Here is an 18103-nt window from a genome sequence, read left to right as displayed (position 1 = left end):
CCTCCTTACCCGCCCCCTCACCAGCCCCCAACTTCTGCCCCGATCCACGGTCCATCGTAACCCTCTTCTCAATCAACTTCATATGGGTCACCCTCCTAAACTCCTTCTCCAACTGTTCAGTCGCGGCCTGGTCCTCCTCTGCCCTCTTATCATTCATGGTCTTGCGCCTTATTTGATCTTGATTCTTCTTAGCTTCCAGATCCTCAAGATCCATAATCATATCGACTAGGTGTTTGCCCTTGATCAAGTTAGCCCGGTCGTGCTTTTTCCAACTTTGTCCGGGTCTTGTACCTGGCGCGTTGCGGATACGTGTGAGTGCTAGCGCTCGCTGCGAAATATCCGACACTGTGTTTAGAACTGTTATACCGGGCAAGCTCTTTCCGGCTTCTTGGCGTTGCAGGTCTTGGAGTTGGTCATCGATGAGGTCATTGTGCCTGTTTATTTTCCTGATACGTTCTTCGCGACTGACCTTAACTGGTTGTTTGGGAGTTGCCGTGCGCATCGCGCTGAGAACAAGACGTTTCCAATCGACTTTGGGGCTTTGTTTATCCAAAGAGCCCGATTTGAGAATTTCGTCTGTGTTGACCCAGAGATCGAGTTCGGTGTCTGAGGGAAAGTTGCCATGGATGAAAAGGGAACTTTTGAGGGCGTCGAGGGAGCTGTGTCGAAGAACCGCGCTAAAGCGATAGATTTCTGTGGCCGTGCGATCAGTTCTGCCGGGAGGAGGTTTAGGTCGACCGGCTATGCCGACTTTAACATTCTCTTCTTCTTCTCTGAAACGATTGACGCGGGCAATTAGACCGGAAATGGAGCCCCACTGTGGAATTCCCTTGTGCCGACACCACGACCTTAAATCATCTTCTGACCATTGGGATGGTTCTGGAGCCAGAGCGTGTAGAGGTTGCAACTGTTCCTTCAAGGTGACGTTTCCTTGAGGTGCCTTTAAGTGTTCACCATCAATCATCTGTCGCAGGTGAACTTTCAATAATTCTCTGGACTTCTCCCTCTTGCGAGGAGTATATAGATCGAATATGTGCATCTTTTCAGCAAGTACGTCAATATCTTCATCCAGAAAGAAATCAATCAGGTGAAGGATGTTTTTTGCTATAATAACAGACTCGGGATTTTTGCCATCGTTGTAGGTTTCATCCCAAAGTGTCTGTAGGAGATGGTACTGTATTTTCCGCATGATTTCATAATTAGCTTCCACGCCGTTGTCAAGTTTTGCTTGCTGTGCTGCAGCGGTTTTAGGTAATTCGGCCACAGCAATCCCATGTTCCAAGCAATAATACCATGCCTGGATTCTTGTCCAATGGCCTACCTCATTTTCCGACGATTGGTCAAGCGCTCTGACAACCTTTTCCAGAAGTGTAGCACCCTCCCTAGTCTTGTCTGCTTCCACCACTGTTCTCAGACGTTTGCTAGGCCCGTGTATGGAAAGATAATCGTTCAAGCTTTCGCGCTTTCCAGGTCTTGTATTCGATCCTGTTAACATTCCGGAAGCTGCTGCTTTTTCTTCGGCGGCTAGTTCATCCAAAACATCCTTTCGAGCTTGCTCCACCAGTTTATTTGGGGCAATAAGTCTTGTCGATCTGGGCTGAAATTCTGTTGTCGGCCGATATCGAACTTCAATTTGCGTCACAACCTCGGAATCATCGTCTTCTATGTACCCTATATCCTCATCAAGCATTCCATCATCGTGCGTCTCCACACTATAAGCGATAATCGTTCTGTTATCGTGCCCTGAGATAGACTTGTTTTGCGTTGCACCGGGAGTATGCTCTCTTGACAATTGTTCGATCTCATCATCAAGATCATCGCCGCCGTCATTCAAACCGAATGAAAACTTTTGCCTATCGAGTCTCATTTGTGCTGCGACTTGATCTTTTGTAAGTCCTTCGACAGGTTCGCCTGTAGAGTACTTCCCAATTCTATAGTGACCTCTCCATCTAGGGCGTTTCGCCAATGGATCCATCCACCAGTTGGCCTTCACAGCTATAGCGGCTCCCAGTTCATCTCTATAGGCCAAGTTCAAACTCCCTCTGAGAATCCCAGCGAGTTTATGGGCCGGAACACCTCGCCGGTTAGTGTCCCACCAACCCTGTCGAAACACATTTGACAAATAAGCGACAGGAATCGCATAGAGCTTTTCATATAGAGGTCTCTTGTGTTCTTTGTCATTTCCAAACAATTGAGTAATCCTATGTAGTTGCTGCCAATACAATGACCATCCTAGACTACCAAATTGGGCATCTTTTTCATGTGATTCACAGAACTGAGGATGAAAGCCTTTGAAAATCCAGCTGATGAAGGATCTCCCTAGTTCACTATCAACATTTCTGTCAACATAGGGCTCATCACCAGTAGGCGGGTTGAACGACCGGTAATCCTGAAGGAATACTGCATGCCCGATTTCGTGAGTCATAGTAATCGTCGCCATAAATTGTGCTTTGAGGCGGATTTCAGAATCACGCGGGTGAGTGCGCATCGGGACCAGTAATAAGTCCATGATTGCTATGACGAGTGGTCGTCGTACCTGACCCGCTTGACCAGCTTGCAAATCCGATTCTGCAATCTCATTCTCATCTAGTTCGTGGAAATCGGCTTCCCCGTGGTCTACTACCCTTGTGATACCATTCCAACCTTTGTCTGCATGCATTCTTTCATTCAATCTCCACTTGATACATCTTGAAATGGCTTCGAGTTCCAATTCTGCTACTTGAAGATCTTTGACCAAGATTTGCTTTTTTGTCTGGATTACCTTCGGAGCGACAATTGTACGATGTTCAGCGTGAGATACATCTTGCGGCGTGCCAAAGATCTTGCTGGTCGGTAAAAAACTTGCTAAGTATGGCATTCCGATCTCTAATAGCCGGGTCGCAAGTCGCATGCTTGGGAGCAAGAGCTGATAGTCTTCATCGGCCACTTCCCACCTGTCGCGTGCGAAAAATGGATGGACCGGCCCAGTCAAATCTGGAGGATGTACTCGGATGGCCACTATATTCATTAATTTAATTGAACATTACTTAAATCAAGAACGAGGCTTACACATAGCGCCACCGATTGCTAGAGTTGTAGTATCCCATGGCTTTGACACCATACCAGCGGGCGCACTGGGAGATTCAATTGCTTCCATAATGTCGATAACGAGGTAGAGATTCCAAGGTTACTTTCTACAACACCAGAATTGTGACAATAGTCGTTGGTTCGAGGTTTAGGATATTAGACATGGAGCTATAATGTTAGCATTCTCGAATAAGTGCATATGAACTAAAAATTTAAATACGATTGATGACAAAAGAACACTTGGTTTTCATTGTTCTTCAAGGATCACAATATTCTTTCATTTTCAAATCCCTTTTAACGTTCGCCAAGCTTGGTATAGACTTTCTTTGATGATGCTGAGTATGACAATCGTTTTCGGCCATTTTAACGAGTACTTTTCCTTGTGAAAAGGAAATCAATTCGCGGCTAGATGAAGAGTGAAGGATTCAATGATACTCAATTATTGCATCTAGTGATATCACATGAGAGGATTCCTGTAGTTTTTCAGGTGATAGTAGCATTCCAAACGAGGATATTAATTATATCTCTCAGTCTTCCCCTCGGGATTGTGTATGAGCACACTTGATGCTATCTCGAAGCCTGTCATCCACATTGATGAACAAGTTAACTTTCTTGTTTGAATTGCGTCAAAGAAAGAGATATTCGATCATCGCAATGCAATGGCAAAGGCAATCGCAATCGCAATCGCAATATCGGGCGCGGACATGTATACTAAAGACAAGACAACCAATCGGCTCTTTGTTTTGCGTCAACAATATTGAATTGAAGTCGAAGTCTAGTCGGTAGTCGGTAGTCAATAGTCAATATGTAGAGTTTTAAGCTTCAGGTTTGTGTTTATGTAATGTAATGGGCGTGCTCAGACGATTTGACGCGGAGAACCTTCCTAGATAGTGATTAACTGCTGACATCGCCGGTGCTTACCCCACCATCACGCTTAGGATGGAAATGATTTGTTCTTCGGTAGTAGTCTAGCTAAGGTAGCACACATTGTTTGTTTACTTATCTACGCCTTCTATCTAATTTATGCGTAAACATTCATAATTTCTTCATAAATATATGCACTCAATCACACACTCTCTCACACATATACATACATACATACATACATACATACACACAACACACTCACTCCTCACTCCCTCCCTCCCTCCCTCACTCCATAGAACATGTTATAAAATATGATTCGATTTCTTATTTCGTAACTTGGTACTTATAGACTTCAATCTAGTCCCCGTCTTTGCAGGGCTCTACCTTCTATGCCTCCTCAACCCTATCCGGGTATGAGTTATCCAGCTTCCATTTCATACTTTCGAACCGATCTATGGCCTAGTCTACCCCATACGGTCCACTCCCATACAGTAACCGAAAGTCCCCTTGAAGAAATAAGACAGACCTTTCCTTCATTCAGCCACAACCCAAGCTCGATAATTCTGGGTACCCGACCGCAACCCAACAATCATAGGTAGGCACACGCACACGCACATGCACACGGAAAGAAACACAGCCAAATAACTTCCTTCCCAAAAGGAGGAGAAGCATGTTATTCTCGTACCATACACCATACGGAGTACCATAAAATTCAGCTTGTTCATTCGGTTCCGTCGAGGTAGGATGCGTATATGCCCTGCATACCAAACTATTTCTTATCCGCAATTTTTTCATGGCAGTCGGTCTTGTTTGCATGTTGCATTGGATTCCACCCATACTCTCCCTATTACATTTAATTCTTATATTTCCTTATTCTCTCCATTGGACGGAGGCTTCACCGACCATCAGTTTCCCCATTTCCCTCCCACATTTTTGTCTCATACCGCTAATACCACCATCGATTTTGACGTTTTCCATCCACTTGTATTTGTACATAATACACCAGATGCATAATTGTTGATGATAATCATTTCCCAGCCCCCGCAGAGTCTTTACTACAAGCTCTTCAATTGATCCGCACTTGCAAATCTCATCTGCGCAACCTTTTTAGAGGCCAATGATGAGTTCACGTCGAGATCTCGAGAAAGGGATAATTGAAGAGGAGGAAAAGGAACAAGAACCAGAACAAGAAACTGGAACCACAACAGAATCCATCGCATCCCAATCCGATAATTCTAGAAATCCTTCACATGAAAATGATGCAGCTTCAAATGCCTCGATCAAATACCCCGACTCGAATCATGAAGAAGCCGAAGCAATGGATCAAGGTCAGACTGATCTCGCAAGGCAGAAGGTTCGAAAACCGCCACCCTTTTTTGCGCATCATCAAACCACTTACTAAAAGCTCTTTTCCATGCAGACACATACAGAACCTAGAAAAGTTAAATCATCTACTCGTCGCGCGCATACAAATTCGCAAGCAAACGATATAACCAGCACAGCCTCGAAATCCTCTGGTGGTCCTAGAATCTCCCGCATAACTCATCGAACGACCACTCCTCGCGCCAAACTTCCACCTAGACCTCTTCCTGTCTCGAATCTCGCGATTGGTATTGTTGGGTGGGATAGTCAGACAGACCCTGAGATGCCTTTGAACTTTCCAGAATCGAAGAAATGGGTGCTGACGGGATTACTGGCTAGTATTACATTCATATCCCCGCTCGCTTCCAGTATGTTCGCACCCGGTGTAACATTTGCGGATCGGGACTTCCACAATACAAGTTTGATATTGAGTTCCTTCACGGTGAGTATCTTTGTGTTGGGATATGTCGTTGGGCCATTGATACTTGCGCCATTATCGGAAATATATGGGAGGAGATATGTTCTTACTGGTGGTAATATAATATTTTGTGCATGGCAAATAGGTTGTGCATTGGCGCCTAGCTTGGCGACATTGATAGGATTTCGATTTATGGCTGGATTAGGTGGTTCTGGCTGTTTAACTATCGGTGCTGGTATGATTGCGGATCTATTTCATGCGGATAGAAGAGGGTTGGCCACTTCGCTTTTCAGCCTGGGACCTCTGTTTGGTCCTGTTATTGGTCCAATCGCTGGAGGTATTTCTCCTATTTTTCTGAGCTATCAAATCTAAGATATCTAACATTACCCCAGGTTTCGTAGCCCAAAGAATTGGCTGGCGTTGGGTGTTCTGGATTCTTTTTATTGCCGGCACTCTCATAACCATCGGCATTGAATGCTTGAATGTGGAAACTAACCCACGACTTCTTATAAAACGAAAAGTTGCGCGACTCTCCAAAGAGCTTAATCGATCAGATCTACGCAGCGTTTACGACCCCAGAAACTCAGCACATCATTCCAAATCTTCGGTTCTAGCAAATGCTATGATTCGACCTCTCAAGATGTTAATGTTTAGTCCCATAGTGTTAATCTTGAGTCTATATATGGCGCTTGTTTATGGACTTTTGTATTTACTATTCACTACTATTACGACGGTGTTTACTACCAGGTATCATTGGGCGCCAGAATTCTGTGGATTAGCCGTATGTTTCATTTTCCTCTACTCAATTCCTTATTTCCACCTTCCAACACTCCTGCTACTACCTTTTCATATCTAACCTTAATCAGTACATCGGTTTGGGACTAGGTTTCTTCCTCGGTCTCGTAGTAGTCGCTCGCATCTCAGATGTCACCGTGGTCAGCATGACTAAAGCAAATAATGGGATTTTCGAACCTGAGATGAGGTTGCCTGCTTGTATATTTTTTGCTTGCTTTATACCTATTAGTCTCTTCTGGTATGGCTGGAGTATTCATGCTGGTGTTCACGTACGTATTACATCACATCACATTATTCAATCCTATCTATACCCATGCAAGCTCGAAAGAACCAAAATTAACATCGTCCAGTGGATCATTCCTATAATTGGCCTCATCCCTTTCGGTTTCGGCATGATGGGTATCTTTATCCCAATCCAAACATACGTCATCGATTCTTTTCCCTCTTACGCAGCATCAGGTATAGCAGCTCTTACAGTATGCCGAAGTCTTTTTGGAGCGTTCTTACCATTAGCTGGACCCGCCATGTATCAGGCGCTAGGCTATGGATGGGGAAATAGTGTGCTGGGATTTATTGCACTAGCACTTATTCCGGCACCGATGGTCATTTATAAGTTTGGTGGAAGAGTGAGAAAGAGATTTCCAGTTAAGCTTTAAGGAAGGGTGAGAGAGAGGAGTAATATGAAAGAGAAGGAATTGCAGAAGATGGCGAATACTAGGGACTTGAAGTTCTGGATGCGTCATATCGATGTATTGGAATGCACGAAAAACATAAGAGGACACTAATTTCTCGTGGTCCCAATTAATGAGATGAAACGAAGAAGCAACAAACTTGCGAAAACAAATATATAATTCGAAAATTAGCGAGCATGAGCGATGGAGTTATGATTCATTGGTTAGGTATTGAATATTAGTATTCAATTGCTCAGTTGAGCATTGGCTTTGGTTGGATAGGTTCATTTGGGTGCAATTGGAAACTCGTTCGAGATATGAATTTAATGGTTAAGACTACGTGCTTAAAGGATATACTTATGAGTGGGATGGAGCGTATACAGTTCAGGAATAGGATTCGAAATTTGAACCTTGTATGGGGTTCTGGAGAAATTGTAAATAGATTTATTGATTGATTCATTGATTGATTCACTGATGGATGGATGGATGAATGAATGAATGAATGATTTGATAGATATTTATTATTATTATATGATCTGTGATATTTTTACTACTGTTTGGATTTAAGTTTTATTTGAGAGATTTGATGATGGTGATATAAATAATGAATAATAAATAAATATTTTGGATTTTAGTGTAACGATACTGTACTTGAGGCAGCGGCTGCCTAAGGTTTCGTCGGGTTGGTAGTTGTGGGTTAAGGCTTTATCACTGGTATTCACTTGGAAGTGAATTCGTTACTAGATCAAGTAGAATGTAGATAAACTAATTGATAACTAAGTTGAGCATGAAGCTCCTAAACTATGAAACTATTCTGACTATATACTAATCGTTTCCCTGAATGCTAGCTCTGCTAGTTGGCTAGCAGAGCTATTATATTACATGATCTCCTATTGGCCTTAGGATACTAATCCTGGAACGATTCTCATCCTGGGATAATATAGCTCCTAAGATAATTGTCCTGGGACAAATATTATCCTAGGACACTTTATCCTGGGACGCCTAACCCCCTAGGACACTTGTCCTATGCCTTTATGGCTGCCTAATCGTCTTGTCCTAGGATAATTATTATCCTGGGACACATTTTATCCTAGGACACTTGTCCTAGGATTCCTTATCGATAAGGGAGCCGCGGTAAACAACAGCCTAAACCCCCGTACTTGTTTTTATTGTATAATATTAGTCGTGGTTCGTGACAGAGGGATGAATCAACGTCTCTTCAATTCGTGGAGCTTTTTGTTCATAAAATGTGAAGGCGAGAATGGGTACACGATTCTTTGGATTGAGGTGAATCATGTTGTATGGTACTTGTCTGGCTGCAAGCAGAATGTAGGTTTCCATATAATTTCAATAGATTGTAAACTTGCTGATGGGTTCTAGAGACGTTGTAAATTATCATAAGAAATCGAATTTAGAGCTTGCAGGTATTCCAGCCTGTCAAGAACGGCTAAAAATGAGGCCCATGGTAAAATATCGAACCGTAATATGTCATGCAGCCATACTTGCATTAGGATCGTTTCGACTTAATCTTAGTCAAGAGCTGAAATTCATGATTTCGGAGCCCAATCATAGTATTGAATACGAATTTGGCATCGACACTATATTTGGCTTTCCGACCATGGAACTATCCAAAGTCCAGTGACGTTACTCGACCCAGAGTTGAGATGAGCTAGTAACAGTAACAGTGACACTTCCACAATCCAATAACCAACATTGATGATTGAGTAATATGCAAGTAGATGGAAGAGAAAGTGATAAGATCACAAGAAGTTTATATAAATTTTGAAGACAAGTTGATAGGAATAGAGTTAGAACTTACTTGGTGCACGGCATATGAAATATTCAAAGTTTTCATCGACATGCGAGTATGAGCTGTCATATCTCAGTCCACTTCCCCAAATTCTCCATGATTCTCGATTCAATAGTTTTGAAAGAACTGTTTCTCCGTATGGACATCTTCCGAGGCAGGTCAAGAGATGTGTTCCCGACCATTCTAGTGAAAGCCAAGTATCACACTCAAAGTAGTGGATGAAAAATAATCTTCGTGTCATGTCATGATACATTGAATGGGATATGTAGTGAGTATTTATTCCCATAGGTTCATAGTACACTATACGGGGCTATCTCGAATAAAATCTTGATCTATCGGATGAGAAGCCATCGGCAGGAGAAACAATGGAGGAACGTAGTACGAAAGCATCCATCTCCTCATTTGCATGGGAACATCCTGAAGAATTTGAACGCATTCGCTACGATGCAGTATCACTGAGTGTCACTACCTCAACAATCAACTCTATTTACCATGCTTTTGCTTTGGCCATCAGCTGAACTGAACCAACGTAGAAATTCGTACAGTAACAAGGAAACACAGGACAAAAGTTTACAAGGTAAGATTTGCCGTATTACTGGAGAAATATGTTAGTCAAAGAAACTGCGAAGATAAGTGTTTTGTGACTTGAAAGATTTTTTTCACTTGGAAGTCATTAATAGAGTCGCGGTGAAAGAATCGACATTGGGGCAATGTAGTGAAGTTTCGGGTAGGAATATCTAGAAAATTCGATGCTACCACCAAAGAAGGTAAAATAATATATAAATGGAAGTTTCTAGTCTAGTAGCAGGGGTGTCTGAATAACAAATTGGAGAAACTACCATTTGTCGATCTGTGCGCAGATCAATTGCGCTAGTTGATGCAGTCGGTTCCTGTAAAAGCGGTTTCGGATGGGTCTTTTTGGTTTTTGCCCCATTAAACTTTAATCCTGGGTACACCGTTCTCGGTAGTCTCCCCACCGTGGAAGAAACGGTGGGACAAAAAAGTGTTTTCACATCTTCACTCAAAACAACCTTAATTTCTCAGACCTCATATGAAAGCATGCTCTTGAGTGAGTTAATTATGAAGACATATGTTTTATATATTTGCTACGATGGTTGAACTCAATCAATGGATGTTATAGATGTTGAGAACTATGATAAGGAATAATGAAGGAGACGAAGATCAATACCTCAACTATCACAATGTTACATTTCAGTTACCACAGCTAATCGTAACATTCCCATTCGACAATCGCCTCCGTATACAGCTTTGGCGTCGTAATGGCAATTGGATCCCATCCTCCAGTCTTTCCCCATGCTTGAAAGTCGAATGCTCGTGTTCCGAATATCCTTCGGTGTCTCACAAGGACATGGTCAAGGTTGCATATGTTCCAGGGCTGCAGTATCGTAGCAAATTTGAAAGGATGATAGGAAATTGATAACACTAGTTACATATATTTGACTAGATAGTCCTTCAAGTGAAATGCTGACTGCGTACGTATGCTACGAATGTTTCTGATATCACAAGGTCATGGTCAAAGCTGTTTGCTCCAGCCAGTTCATCTGTACTAGAATTAAAAGGATATCTTTGTATAGCATTTTGGTAGTGTTGTTCACTATGTATCTATTATAGCTACCAAGTATCTCATAAATAACTTAAAGGCTTGGAAGTATTAACTTTCGGAAGAATAATAATAAGTGTTGGGACAAGCGGATAAATTCATTTATTTTTTATTTTCACTCACCTCGACCCATCCAATAATTGAGATGAACTGAAGTCGAGATGGGAGTCTGAAATGCCATGAATCCTTGCCCCTGCATGATGTCGGTGGGTACAAGTAGGGAGCAGACATATAAAACTCTATAATTCTAATAAAAGTGCCCCCCACAATAGCCAATAATAGTTTAGTGAATGGTTGTTATACATTAGCAGTATATTTTATATTGATCTTTCATTATTTTATCGATCTACAAGTGGGTACTCGAGTGACCTTAATCAGCCAAAATTGCAGAGCCGCGGAATAAACATCCGAGAAGGTTTGGCGACAACAACAAAAGAGACCAATTACATTATCTCGTACTTATTCCCTCTTCCACAAACCATGGAACTACCATTCCGTAGTAGATACGACACGCTCCCAGAATTTGAAGGTAAGGATAAACGAGGTACATTATCTCTGCATGCATGCCGGTAAGGTACCAGGTAGGAAAAAAGATTTTTCTGCATGTGCTTCTAGAAATCCTCAGTGCGGACGGAAGCTTGAGCGCAAACAGGAAGGGAAGTCGTCAGACATATAGAGTGAATGCTTCCTTCCCCCTTCCCACCTTCACTTGGCTTTTTCAACATTTATTCTATCTTTGAATCATCTTCTCTTCCGTTTCCGCAAATACTACAAATTTCACTTCACCTAGATTCCTAACACTATCATCTTCACCTATTTGCGTCTTACTTTCTATTTCCCTCGGTCTTCTCTCTCTTTTCCTATCCGTCTTCTAGGACGTCGATAGGAAACTGTTCACAATTCTCAGATTGAACTTCTTTCTATATTATATATCTGACAACTGATATTTCAATCTTCATCTTCACTCATCGCCGAGAGCCAGAAGAGTCATATCTGGCTCACGAGCAATGCCCCGAGGAATTCGGAAATCTCATCAGGATCCCGATAAATTTCCCACCGCCCAACTCTTCTTACTTGGTAAGTTCTATTCCACATTCCACATCTGCGCCACGCAGACGATCATCGTGAACAAAACTAACTTCATTCTAGCTATTGTACGTCTTGCGGAACCTATCGCCCTCACCTCTATCTTCCCCTACGCGTGGCCACTCGTCAAGAAATTCCAAGTCGGTAGCGAAGATGACGCGTCTTTCTATGCCGGACTTCTCATTTCGGCCTTTGCCCTGGCAGAGTCTATGACTGGCATGTATTGGGGAGGTTTATCTGATAGAATTGGACGAAAACCCGTATTACTAGCAGGGTGTTGTGGTACAATGTTGAGTATGATCATGGTCGGATTTGCATCAAACATCTGGATGGCGCTCCTCGGAAGAGCACTTGGAGGCTTCTTAAATGGAAACATAGGTGTTATTCAAACCATGGTTGGTGAGATGGTCACCAAGAAAGAGCATGAGCGTAAGTTAATTTCATCTGGTCTTGTAGTCGGTGGCAAATCTTCTGGGGACATTTGAACTAATTTCTTTTTACAGCTCGAGCATACTCAGTAATGCCATTCGTTTGGAGTATAGGTACTATCATCGGTCCGGCGATTGGTGGCACATTCGCAGATCCCACATTGACCTTTCCCAATATCTTCTCGCCGGATGGTATTTTCAACACATTCCCATATTTACTTCCAAATCTGATGTGCGCCGGTTTACTTTTTATGAGTATCCTAGCCGGGTATTTCCTACTCGAAGAGACACATCCGGATATGCAACCTCGAGTTTCTCTACCAGATGATACATACCATTCCGAGGAAACCCCATTGATGGCTACGGCAGATGCCATTAAAACTCCTGCTGTCGACTTACGCGCTGAAACCTATGGAACTTTCGAGGGTAGTGACGACAGTGAGTGGCGGAATGCATCCACCAAAGTCACTCCTCCCAAAATCTTCACCAAAAATGTTGTGGCTTTGATTATCGCATTGGGAATATTTACATACCATTCAATGACATATGATCACTTATTTCCCATTTTCCTCGAGGATACAAAGGGTCTTGGGGAGAGCATATCCGCCATGTCTGGTGATTTCAATACTTCTATGATGGCTGGTGGTCTTGGTCTATCTGTTCAACAAGTCGGCGTAATTATGTCTGTAAATGGCGTTATTGCACTGTTTGTTCAAGCGGTGATATTTCCTTGGGCCGCTGAATTTTTTGGTACCTATAGACTCTTCATTTTAGTCACCGTTTTACATCCCATCGCGTACCTAATGGTACCCTTTCTCGTCTATATACCCTCTTCGTACTTATACATCGGCCTATATACCGCTCTTTTTGTCCGAAATCTCCTTTCGATACTTTTATACCCCGTTCTTCTCATTCTCATCAAGGAAGCTACTCCATCTCCAAATGTTCTTGGCAAAATCAACGGACTTGCCGCGTCGGCAGGAGCTGCTTGTAGAACAATAGCTCCACCAGTCTCAGGATATCTGTATTCTTTTGGTAGCAAATCAAATTTCACAGCTTTGGCTTGGATTGGAAGCGCACTTGTGGCTTCCATAGGTGCAGTTCAATCTTTTACGGTTAAGAGGACGAGAAAAGATGGGAGTGAAGAGGGAGAAGAAGAGGAGCAAATTTTTGATGTCCGTAAGCGGGATAGTAAAAACAATATGGTGTCTGCAATTACAGTTATTGAGGTTGATTCCAACTCGGAAACTAGTTCGCTTAGGGGACAGAGATATGACGAGTGAGAAATGGGAAAAATAAAAATAAAAAACACGAGTGTACGAAAAGAATGGACCGAAAAAACAAATGGGAAAATGAATGCATGAGGGGCGTTTTCTTTTCAAATTTTGGCATTCAGTGAGGAAATATTGGAGTTGCAATGGGAGCGATGGAGTTTGTAAATGATAGCGTTTAGCGGGCACTGGGATGGAGTTTTTGGTCGCATTAACGTGAACATAAAGATTAAAGTATATAAGTGAGTTTTTGGGATTTTAAACGGTGGGGGAGGGATACTACCATCAAACGGACAGAGAGAGAAAGAGTCGAGCTGGCTGATGAGTTGATTGGATAAGAAAAGATAGTGAGTAGATTATGAATACAATTAAAAACTTCAAATAAACTTTTTGAGTGATCAGTTTGCGTGTTTCTTGTTTGTTGTGATTTGATGATGGAAGGTGGAAGGTGGAAAGGAAATGTAAAAATCGAACTTCACGGTATAATTGACAAGATGTACTCGTAAGGAGTAAGGAATAACATTAACGGATCATTTAAGCGATAGCTATAAGGTTAACATTAACCTTAATCTTACATACCTAGGTATATATACTCCACACAGCGCTAGACGAATATATATATGTAGTCTATTTAAACTTCAGAGGTATGCATTATGCAGATGGAGCAGATTGTAGGTTGGAGGAAATGGTGGAGATGGATGGTGGATGGTGAATCGACTGTTTATGTTATATCACGTCATTCGGTTAGGTGTTGCGTGCGTGATGTATTGTGGGTGTGGATGGATGGAAGCGGGGGGTTGAAAATGAGGGGAGGAGATGGAGGATGAGGAGAGTGGAGGGGGATGGGGGTGCGGGTGGAAGAAAAGATATTCTTTATTGGGTTTTTTGAGGGGTTGTTTTGGTGGTTTTTTTTTAAAAAAAAATGTTTGATTAATTGATTAATTGATATTTTAGTAATATAAAAAAGTAAAAATGAAAAAAATAAGTATTTTAAATTTTTTTTAAAAAAAAAATTATTTAATATTATTTATTTTTAATTATTAATTATTCTTTCAGAAAGTATTTTAAATTTGTAAAAATTAAAATTATACAAAAAGTCTATTTAATTAAAGTTAATTGTTACGTGACGGTTGTTACCCACTAGTGGCTCACGTGCACTAGCCCTGTTGTTACGACGGATCTCACATACCTAACATCACGTGATTAGCATCATGTGATATGAGGATCCCAGTAGGCTCAGCTGTCCCAGTTGTACTGGGACAACTGGGAGCACTGGGACGCATGCCACGATGGTCTATATAATCAAGATGGATTTCCTTTGTATAGAGCTTCGTGCTCAAGATCAATCATTTAGTATACTCTACTATTAGTTACGAATTGCATTATTGTCATTACTTTAAGTCCCTGCTTGACGCCTAGTTATAAACCACCTCGAGAGCCTAGAGCACTTCCACGTGATCTAGACGGCAAACCTCGTAACACCTGTATATAAAGACCTTCTTACTTAGAATCTTTTAGTTCTTTAGTTTTAGATTCTAAGTGATTGAATTGACTCCGTTTACGACTTTTCCGTCACATTAATCAATTTTAAATCTATTTATCCTTTTGAAAAGATCAAAATTAATAAAAAATACTATTGAGAAGTATTTTTTTTCTTTTGGCTTTTTTTAGGGACTAACAATATTGTATTATATATTATATTATATCTCTTGTTAAATTAATTCCACCATTCTTCATTCACTCATGACGGGTGCTCTTTGCACAAATATTATTGACTGTCCTGTCAGACGTTGTGATAACCATCATCACAAGAATCCACACTCTTCAAAATACTACAATTGCAAACTGTTCTATAGGGATCTATTCTATTCTACCTTCATTCCCCGTTATCTACAGGCGAAAGTTGATTCATTTACTATGGGGATTTTTACGGTACGAATAGGCTCGGTGGCTACTCTTGATGTACTCATCGCTACGGCTAGCGACTTGAGGAGGCTACCTACTTCAGGATGGCAAAGTGAATTCGGTCTAGCTTGTGGATTTATACCTGAGTCAAATCAGGAGATGCAATAATCGAGGCCCGGAATTGAATGCAATGATAAGCACAGCACCCAAAGAAATTCTACTCCACATCGCAAAATCTCTCGATGATGAGCGTGCTGCTGGGAATATCAGATCCCCTCTCCATGACATTCTAATTACCGTGAAGGTAAGCTACCCAACTATGGTAAAAGAATTCATCTAAGCCATCTTTAGTACAGGAAAATATTTGCACTGACAAATCTCTCGGAATAGAGACTACTTGTGGCTCATGTGCTTTGATTGGTTATTTTCCCCAGCGTAATACTCCTATCATCGATCACGTAGGTGGAGACCTAGCTCCAAGCGCTGAATGACGTGCTAAAATATCGTTTAGCTTTTGAAAGCGGGTATGACCGTTACAGGAAAGGCAAACTTATCGGTAGGCAATTTACCATTTTCTGTTCGTGTGGCTACTAATCACTGCGGTCATAGGAAATGAGTGGCTGGAAAGGATTTGGGATAACGACAGGATGGCCACCGGTAGGGGGACAAACACAATCACCGTGTATCTTTGGAGGACTTGCTGAGGGAGAGAAACTACTCGGGCAGACTGTTAGTATCAGCAAAAAATTTCTCGCTCAAAGACTGACATGAACTAATTCCTCCGAAGGCTCTAGTAGGCTCATCATCGGGAAGTGCTTCTGGTGTTGCAGCTGGCTTTGCACCACTAGCAGTCGCAACCGAGATAGACGGATCAATCACACAGCCTGCAAACCGTGCGGCACTATTCGGCATAAAGGTAACCGTGGGTCGTGCATCAATCGAAGGTACAGCTCCTTGGTCCGCCTTGACAGATAGTGTAGGTGGTATGGCGAAGTCAGCACAAGACTTAGCAGACCTGGTAGATGTCATCCTTGGCACAAATACCACATCAACTTCGAACACAAGTTGGCAAGGTCAAACTATTGGCTTTGTAGGTGATACATGCTCTCTGGGGATTTTCCGACTTTATTTGTACTCCAGATTCTGTGCTCATTACCCAACAACGCGAAGCTTCCATGGATACCAAGAAAAAGCTCATTGAACACGGAGCGACCTTGCACGAAAATGTTTCTCTGACTTCCATGGATGAGTTTCAAGTCGATAGTAATGATGCTCTTGATCAACTATGGAGTAATTATAGCCTTTCTGCGTGTCAATAATCATATTTTAATCTCATACAGACCATGGTTATGCGAAAGCGTGGGAGAAGTTCTTGGAAAACTTTCCTAGCAGCTCGATGAAAAGCATTGCGGACATTGTAAATTCAACAAACTCAATGCAAAGGTTGCCCTGCCTGCGGGTAAGTGAATTTGCGATCCATTCTGTTTTGAATATGACTGATTGTTCTGAAGAGCATCCAGGCCAGCAACTGCTGGAAAGAAAGTGCCTTGGAAGACAAAACGTCTGAGAAAAAGTACGCTAAAGGAGTATCATCAGTACGTGAAGCAGCTAAGACGAATGGAATTGACAAGTCAATACCTCTATTTAGTCTTGATGTGATTGTTGGACCCATGGATGACCGCATACCTACCATTGCCGCCGCAGCAGGATACCCTGTAGGCACTGTTCCCTGGGGCTACTCTCAGACAAATGGGCGTCCATTTGGAATTTCTGTTGTTGCTCTAGCTAACGAAGAGCACAAAATATTGCAATTCATGACTGCAAGGGATGAACTCATACCATCATGTTTAACCCCCCCCCCCCCCTCCGCAACTAATGAATTGGAATGCTCCTGAGCAATCTAACCTCTTGGCTCAGCTTTCAAGCCAGGAAACAAATGCTCTGAGACAACCCCCGAAAGTTGTGATGGCTAAGAGAGGGTAGGTTTGGTATGGTCGATGTAGGTTAGTTGGGGACGGCTTTAGCAACGCGATATTTTCTCGTTTATGGTGCAGACTAATCACAGTAGAAGACTTGGATAACCTCATGAGACCGAATTTGTTGTTCAAGTACTTTTCAAGCATCTATTTTACATAATAATAAACCTCCTGATATCAAATATCACACAAGATAATATTAAAGATATAAGGATATATTATAAATATGTATATCTCTATCTTAATATATCAAGATATACGTACAATTTTGAGGTTTTCTTTTCCTGCCCTCTATAAAATGCTTTCTATATCTTTCTCCTTGTTCACTCTATACTCCTTTTCCTTCCTGAAAAAAAATAAAGCTGCCACGAATACAATCAGAAACGATATTTCTAAACATCCTCAAATATTGACAAAGACCAAAAAGACAATCCAATCCAACAACCAATCCAGCAACCAATCCACCAGACCAATCTACCAGCCTTCAAACGGTATTTCCGGACGAGGCGTACTCGGCCTAAGCGGTCTTATGGAGCAGTATCTGTTTTGGCTACCCTCGATCATCGAAATAACGCCGATTTCAAGATAAAACATCACCACTTTGTCACAAGAGCGCCAACCTCAAACCCAATAATTTTATCCCCAATAATGCAACAAAAATCCGGACTCAAAAGGACGTTCAAACTTTACTATAGCAAAAACGGAAATGTTGTGTCAACAGTAACAAGGCAAAACAGCGATATCCGACGAATATTTCCCTTATCGATAGCGAATCCCTCTTCCCCCCCGCTCGCCTTCTTGTTGAATGTGATCAGCGCAATACGACA

General features: G+C 41.9%; 7 protein-coding genes across 7 annotated transcripts in view; 4 read left to right on the top strand and 3 right to left on the bottom strand.

Moving 5' to 3' along the window:
• Positions 1 to 3136, bottom strand: part of SS1G_09781 (predicted protein) — a gene marked incomplete at both ends in the record, with an annotated part of 3339 nt that extends 203 nt beyond the window's left edge. Inside the window, 3 exons of the mRNA XM_001589098.1 lie at positions 10 to 1174; positions 1322 to 2997; positions 3049 to 3136. Coding sequence (XP_001589148.1) covers positions 10 to 1174; positions 1322 to 2997; positions 3049 to 3136 — 2929 coding nt within the window. The remainder of the gene's footprint in view (positions 1 to 9; positions 1175 to 1321; positions 2998 to 3048) is intronic.
• Positions 3137 to 5053: 1917 nt separating this feature from the next.
• On the top strand, positions 5054 to 7164 carry SS1G_09780 (hypothetical protein; the record flags this gene model as incomplete). The annotated part of the gene is made up of 6 exons (XM_001589097.1): positions 5054 to 5287; positions 5354 to 5663; positions 5859 to 6050; positions 6115 to 6494; positions 6580 to 6777; positions 6859 to 7164. 6 exons carry the CDS (start codon positions 5054 to 5056, stop codon positions 7162 to 7164), a joined length of 1620 nt encoding a protein of 539 aa, XP_001589147.1.
• A 1194-nt stretch (positions 7165 to 8358) lies between these two features.
• SS1G_09779 (predicted protein) lies at positions 8359 to 8475 on the bottom strand (the record flags this gene model as incomplete). The annotated part of the gene is made up of 1 exon (XM_001589096.1): positions 8359 to 8475. The coding sequence occupies one exon, from the start codon at positions 8473 to 8475 to the stop codon at positions 8359 to 8361; it is 117 nt and encodes a 38-aa protein (XP_001589146.1).
• An 879-nt stretch (positions 8476 to 9354) lies between these two features.
• Positions 9355 to 9507, top strand: SS1G_09778 (predicted protein; the record flags this gene model as incomplete). The annotated part of the gene is made up of 1 exon (XM_001589095.1): positions 9355 to 9507. One exon carries the CDS (start codon positions 9355 to 9357, stop codon positions 9505 to 9507), a length of 153 nt encoding a protein of 50 aa, XP_001589145.1.
• A 707-nt stretch (positions 9508 to 10214) lies between these two features.
• Positions 10215 to 10809, bottom strand: SS1G_09777 (predicted protein; the record flags this gene model as incomplete). Its single annotated transcript, XM_001589094.1, has 3 exons — positions 10215 to 10385; positions 10558 to 10604; positions 10734 to 10809. The coding sequence occupies 3 exons, from the start codon at positions 10807 to 10809 to the stop codon at positions 10215 to 10217; spliced, it is 294 nt and encodes a 97-aa protein (XP_001589144.1).
• A 281-nt stretch (positions 10810 to 11090) lies between these two features.
• Positions 11091 to 13407, top strand: SS1G_09776 (hypothetical protein; the record flags this gene model as incomplete). The annotated part of the gene is made up of 3 exons (XM_001589093.1): positions 11091 to 11154; positions 11760 to 12125; positions 12200 to 13407. The coding sequence occupies 3 exons, from the start codon at positions 11091 to 11093 to the stop codon at positions 13405 to 13407; spliced, it is 1638 nt and encodes a 545-aa protein (XP_001589143.1).
• Positions 13408 to 15490: 2083 nt separating this feature from the next.
• Positions 15491 to 17381, top strand: SS1G_09775 (predicted protein; the record flags this gene model as incomplete). Its single annotated transcript, XM_001589092.1, has 7 exons — positions 15491 to 15604; positions 15812 to 15856; positions 15910 to 16029; positions 16088 to 16390; positions 16821 to 17015; positions 17218 to 17279; positions 17369 to 17381. 7 exons carry the CDS (start codon positions 15491 to 15493, stop codon positions 17379 to 17381), a joined length of 852 nt encoding a protein of 283 aa, XP_001589142.1.
• Positions 17382 to 18103: the final 722 nt, after the last annotated feature.

Source organism: Sclerotinia sclerotiorum, genomic scaffold (assembly GCF_000146945.2).
Source record: "Sclerotinia sclerotiorum 1980 UF-70 scaffold_14 genomic scaffold, whole genome shotgun sequence".
NCBI classification, from domain to species: domain Eukaryota; kingdom Fungi; phylum Ascomycota; class Leotiomycetes; order Helotiales; family Sclerotiniaceae; genus Sclerotinia; species Sclerotinia sclerotiorum.
This window is presented reverse-complemented; position numbering and strand designations above follow the sequence as displayed.